General features: G+C 39.7%; 1 protein-coding gene across 1 annotated transcript; it reads right to left on the minus strand.

The window, feature by feature from the left end:
- Positions 1-350: 350 nt before the first annotated feature.
- LOC131151190 (uncharacterized) lies at positions 351-1,214 on the minus strand. Its single transcript, XM_058102437.1, has one exon. It carries the CDS (start codon positions 1,212-1,214, stop codon positions 351-353), a length of 864 nt encoding a protein of 287 aa, XP_057958420.1.
- Between the last annotated feature and the right edge of the window lie 5,446 nt (positions 1,215-6,660).

A 6,660-nucleotide genomic window follows, 5' to 3' on the forward strand; every position in this document is an offset into this window, starting at 1 on the left:
ACCAGGACCACATTGCTTAGCCACTCCGGGTAGTTCACCTCCCTGATAAAGTTTTCTTGCATCAGCTTTGTTACCTCCTCATCAATTACCTTAATTCGCTCCATCGCAAAACTCCTTTTCTTCTACTTCATAGGTTGGTGGTTGGGGTCCACCTGCAACCTATGCTCTATGATGGCCGGATCAATACCTAACATATCATCAGCAGACCAAGCGAATACGTCCGCGAATTCATTCAGCATCTGGCTTAGCTCTGCTCTCAGGGTTTCCGGAAGGTGACTCCCATTCTACACGGATCTCTCCTGGTGGCCAAGTAGGGATACACGGGCAATATCTTCATCTACTATGCTGATTTAAGGATATTCTCCCTTTACCTCTAGATCTTCCACAGTTAGGGTTTCTCTTGCCTCTATTTTTCCTTTCAGGGCCATAACGTAGCAGTGCCGAGCTGTTGCTTGATCTCCGCTGACCTCTTCTATCCCATGCGGTGTAGGAAATTTCATCTTGAGGTGGTACGTTGACGTTACGGCTCGAACTGCATTAAGGAATGAGCGGCCCAATATGATATTGTATACCAAGGGCCGATCAACCACTAAGAACTCTGTTAATGAAGTAACTAGCTGTGGGGTCGTCCCCATGGTCACAGGTAGCATGATTGTCCCTACAGGATGAACCACATCTCCACCAAACCCAACCAAGCGGGTTGTGATTGGTTTGAGTCTTTCCTTTCCAATTTTCATCCCTTCTAATACTGACCACAACATAATGTTTACCGAGCTCCCATTATCTATTAATACGTGCCTAACTTTGCAGTTTGCCACCAACAAGGAGAGTACCAATGTGTCATCATGTGGTTGTTGTACCCCTTCTTCATCTCGGCTGTCGAAGATAATATCTTCACCTTGTCTATTTATTTTGCTATTTGGTTCCACTTTTTCCACCGAGAGCACCTGTTTAGCATACCTTTTGCGAGCGCCTCCGCTATCTCCTCCACTAGCAGATCCTCCGAAGATCATTGCAATTTCTCCTATGACTTGTTTTTCCTTGTCGTTTGCGTTGGGTCTCTTTTGCTTGCGAGATTCCCTCGGTGGATCTTCTTTTTTGATAAACCTTGATAGGTATCCCTTTTTTATTAGGGCTTCAATTTCGTTTGTCAGCTGAATGCACTCCTCTGTGTCGTGCCCGCGATCCTTGTGGAATTTGCAAAACTTAGACATGTTTCGTTTATGCAAGGGAGTTCGCATGGGTTCGGGCCACGAGACGTAATCTTTTTTTCTTATCTGCATCAGTACTTCAGAACGTGGTATATTCAGAGGTGTGTAGGTGGAGAACTTACTGGATTGTCATCTCATGTTAGGGCTAGTGAGCAGCATTGCACTCTCATGCCTTTTCGCGAACCTGGAGGATCCGTGCATCTCCCAGCTATTCCCTTTTCTCTTCAACTCAATGCGAGTTCCCCTATTGTCCATCATCTCTTCCAAGTTGATGTACTTTTGCGCTCAGGCCATCAACTCCCCCATATCAACCGATGGGTTCTTCCCTAATGAGTACAGGAAGCTTCCAGGTTGGAGAGCTGTGGTCAGGCCTGCCAATGCCACTCCTATGTTTAGATTGCGGACCTCTAAGGTTGCGGCGTTGAAGCGATACATGAATTTCTTCAATGTCTCCCTCTCTCCCTGGACCATGCTCATTAGGTGAGATGTTGTTTTGACAATCCTCCGAATTTTGAGGAAATGGTGGGGTGAACAGTTGTTCCATCTCCAAGAAGGAGCTGATTGATCTGGGTCGTAGGGTCCGGTACCAATCTCTGGCACTACCCTCGAGGGTTGCTGCAAAGGCTCGGCACATAATGGCATCAGGAGCACCTTGCAACTACATCAGCACCCTGAAGGTATCCAAGTGGTTGATTGGGTTGGAGAGACCTTCATACCTCTCAAAGGTGGGCATCTTGAATTTGCTGGGCAGCGGGACCTCCATCACTTCTCTCGTGAAGGGTGGCTCCGAGGATCTTAGAGACGCTTCCCCATAGAAGGGGTTAGTCTTGCCCTCTTTCCTCATTTTTTATATCTGCTCTATCTTTTTTATCCTCTCCTCCAATTCCGAGGATATTTTTTGTTGATTGACATCTACGCTATTCACGTCCTCTATCTTTTTTGTAGGGAAAGTTTTCTCCTCTCTCTTATGTTTCATCTGTTTTCCGGGGTGGATCCGGACTTACCCATTGTTGAAGTGGGGCGCATGCTTCCTAAATATTTTGGCGTAAGAGCAGGTTGAGCATGTCCTCCATTTTCTTTTGAAAGGCGAGAAACTCCTCCCTGGTGACTCTTGAAGGATCTGCGGGTGTAGAATGCATTGACTGGGTTGACTCCTTTTCGGCGGGGCCGGAGCTAGAGCCACGTGAGGTGGACATTTTCTTTTTCTTTTTTTTTTTTAACGTTAGAGGGGGGAGCAAGATGAGTGCCTCACTAGAGTGGTTTCCCACAGACGGCGCCAACTGTTGCGGGGAAAAAATTGGTGACGACCAATAGTTGTGCTTCCAGAACTCCAGTGACCTGAAAAGGGTAGAAAACAGAAAGGTTTGGAGGACCCGGGCTATACTCCAGGGGATCACTTTGATGCTTAAGTAAGAGGGATGCTCTAAAGAGGCTGAATACAACAGTAGAATAGGTTGAATGACTTACCTTGACCTCTTCTCCAAATCCCTTCTTATAGGGGCTCGAGTTGACCCTTAGTTGATTCGTCTTTATTGCGCAGGGGCGTGAATCGCTCCCAGGTCATAAAGTGCTTGCGCCCATAACTCGGCTATTTAAGGCGTTGGCATAGATCTCTCCTCCTCTTTATTGGGTTGGAGCTGATTGCTCGACAGAATGTTTAACCCAAAGGAGGCACGGGCCAAGTGTTGACCTGCTCTTATTGGCTCTATTTTGGGCGTATCAATATCCAAACCAAGATATAAGGTACAAGATTTCAGCTTGTATTTGTTTGCAGCCCTACAGTGAATGCAATCATTTTGATCATAAATTAGATTTCTCAAAGTAATTTTCAACAAAACATTTACACTTTTCCCAAAATTCAGAATTCAAATAACCTCTTAGTTAATTTATCTTTGGGTGTTAACCAAGTAACGTACTCCCTTATGGTTTCTGTAAAGTATGGTTTAACCAACGTACTCCCTTTCAGTTTCCACAACCCAAATCAAAATTAGACTTTAAATTTACTTGATTTCCAAATATACGTAGTATATATGATTAAAAATTAAATCATCCACGCAATTTATATGTACTGAAAATAAAGAGTGAGGGAAAGAGAGAGTGAGACCGGGATTTTTATGAGGTTCGACTTATACCCAGCCTACGTCCTCGCCTTTGGCAAACCACCAAAGGATTCACTAAAATTAGTTCCTTTTTCAAGCGAAACAACACCGTTTACACACTCCTTCAGTAGGATAGAGCCCGCCTCTCCAAATGATATACGCTCGTTCAGTCACTCCTTCAATAGGCTAAAGCAGCACCTCTCTACGCAATATCCCCTCGCTTAGCCAACCATCTAAACACCTTGAATCGTCCAAGAACTACAAAATATATGAAGTAATCTCTGCGTACAATAGCGCTCTCAAAACAGAGTATATTAGTACAATTTCAACTCTAAGTATTTTAATAATTTAAATACCAATAAGAAATAGAATTGAAGCACAAGTGTAGAATTCACCAAGGGTTCCTTTGTGATTTGAGAAAACTAAATATAAGAACCTTAGGTTGGTGTTTCAGCAACAATTCAGATGATTTCCCTCCAGCAAGAGTATAAGCAATATGAAACTTTGAAAGAGATTAAAAGATGATGCAAGTATGCTGTGTGATTGCTTGTGTATATGAATTCTTGGGATTTAAAGGATTATTTATAGGTAATCTAGGATTAGTTTCCTTGTTCCCCAAGTGACTTGGAGTGTCCACCAAGTTTTCATAACATTCACATTTGAAAAATCAATTTGTGAAAATTTTTCGTTGGAGTTTAAAAAATCAAAACCCGTGGAGTCAGTCGGTTGACCAGGCGACTAGGTAGTGTATTTCCACATGATCAGTTAGTTGGACAGGCGGCTGACACCCTTTTGTCTTCTAGAAATTAAAATCAGGAAATAGTTAGTCGGCTGGCGTGACACAGTTCAAAATGGGTCATTCAGCTGGGCACTGTCAGTCAGCTTGACAGTTACTTTTGTTGATGTTTATCTGTCAATTGGCTGACTAAACCCAGAGTATTTCTTGTCATTCGGCTAACCAGACCTTTTTCTAATTTTTCATTTTTGGTTTTCGATTTTAATTTTGCTCTCTTGTTTTGGTCTTTCATAAAACATTTTTCGGGGTTTTAAAATAGGTCTCTAAGTCCATATATTTCCCCTAAAGAGTTTCAACAATACTTCAAAAGATATTTAAATATTAAAGCACTTACATAAAGACTTCTAAACTATTTTTCATTCTTAAACACTTTAAGTCTTCATGCTTTGGCCTTTTTCTCGTCTTCAAGCTTTAAGATACTTTAAGCTTTTCATTGAGTTCTTTTTAAAATCCATGCTCTCATTATCTTCAAGCTTTAGTCTTTTGATGCTTAACTACTCGGAGAAGCATTCACTTGACTTGTCTTTGATTTTCAACTTTCATCCATGATAAATGTGAGTGTTGAGTTATGTATTCTTGAAATAGAGTCACTCAACAACACATGTTAAAACATCTTCATATTTTATCATCAAAACAAGATTGAAATTCTTAGGTAGGCCAACATTGAGGAAAAGGGAGCAATGGGAGGCGGCGGTGCGCAGGACAGCATAAGACTCTCAGCTTCTCTCAGATTTTTGGCTATCTCTCTCTCTTTTCTCTCTTCTCTCTTCTCCCTTATTCTCTCATCTCTCTCTTTCTTTGATCTCAATTTTGTTAAAATTAATTTTATTGTTAAGCTTTCAATTTATTTAAAGTTTGGATTAATTTTTGTTTAAAAATAGTTTGTTTAATTTAAGAACTTTATTTTTACTAGATAAATTTCTGTTTAAATCTCTCTCTCTCTCTCTCTCTCTCTCTCTCTCTTGCATTTAAATTCTTGTTTGAGCATCATTATTGTTAATTTCAATATGTCTTCTTATTTAAAGTTTTTTATAGGGATTTAATTATTTTCTTTGGGTGTTTTTATTATTAAAGTTTGTGTTTTTATTTAGAGTGTATTCTTGCTTGGGTTTACATTTAAAGCTAATATTTTTATTAGTTGAATGATTGCAGGGTTTAGTTCTATCATTATTCTAGCATTGAATCTAGTATTTATTTAAGTTATTTCATGCATATTTAATTTTTAGTTAGAATTTAAATTATATTGCAAAAAACCTCAAAAATTATAGGAAACTAAATCTGAACTATGTTCAGTAAATGTTTATTTTCTTAATTTCTTTTGGATTACACGAGTTTGGAATTAAAATGCATTCTCTGAGGAGATGATCTGGCCTTTGGGCAAAGTATTACATGACTAAACTTTTATAATTGGGATAGCTTTTGACTTGCTTATTTTTAGAGTGAGTCAAGTTTTTAGCGCCGTTGCCGGGGAATGTCAGTTTAGTTCCAAATTAGTGTTTTTTTCGTTATTTTAATTTTTCTCATAAAAAAGAAAAAAAATTGAGTTTTGAAAATATATATATGACTACACCTGCATCACGCACACTTACGGATTTTTCGCAGCCCACATGAACCACACAACCATCTTGCATCATATTGCTTGAGAATGCACAAAACTTTAACATTAAGCCTTGAATGATATCTGTGATATCTCAATTTTATGGGATGGAGTGTGAAAATTTGTATCAGCATTTAACTGATTTTGAGCTTGCATGTGTTACATTTATAGATGGGACTACTACTAATCAGACAATTATATTGCATCTATTTCCTTTTTCATTGAAAGACAAGGCTATGACGTGGTTTAATTCTCTTAGGCCTAATTTTATCTTTAGTTGGGATGATAAGCAAAACAAATTTCTATATAAATTTTTTCCCTTACAGAGAACCCAATTTTTGTAGGAACAAATCATTCGATTCATGCAAGGAGTTGATGAGACATTTCATGAAAGCTGGGAGAGATTTAAAGGTCTGGTTAACATGTGTCCTCACCATAGATTTGAATTGTGGCGCCTAGTCAACTATTCGTATACTGCGTTGACTCCTGAATCGAAACAGTTCGTTCATACTATGTGTTCAGGATATTTATTCAACAAGGAGCCTGATGAGGCACTGGATTTTCTGGATCATTTAGCTAACTATGCTCAGCAGTGGAACACTAGGATTAACAGAAGACCAATTGCAGCTCAACCATTGAAAGCAGTACACGGTGGAGAGTGGAATGAACTGAAATATGATTTTTATGTTGAGGCATGTATGGCTGAACTCACTAGAAGAGTGGAGGCTATGAAGATGGAAAAAGAGAAAAGTACAGAGCAACTTTGGAATCAACCTTCCCAGTCCTATGCACCCCCTTATCAGTCATCATATTATCAAGCTGCCTTTCAGCATCAATATCAGCCACAATAGATCCCTCAGAGCTATGCATCATCAGGATTTCAATCTAATCCAGCACCTGCTCCACCAGAGAAGTCTCTTGAGGATGCTTTCCAGAAGTTCATGCAGATTCAAATCA

This window comes from Malania oleifera, chromosome 3 (genome assembly GCF_029873635.1).
Source record: "Malania oleifera isolate guangnan ecotype guangnan chromosome 3, ASM2987363v1, whole genome shotgun sequence".
Lineage (NCBI taxonomy): Eukaryota > Viridiplantae > Streptophyta > Magnoliopsida > Santalales > Ximeniaceae > Malania > Malania oleifera.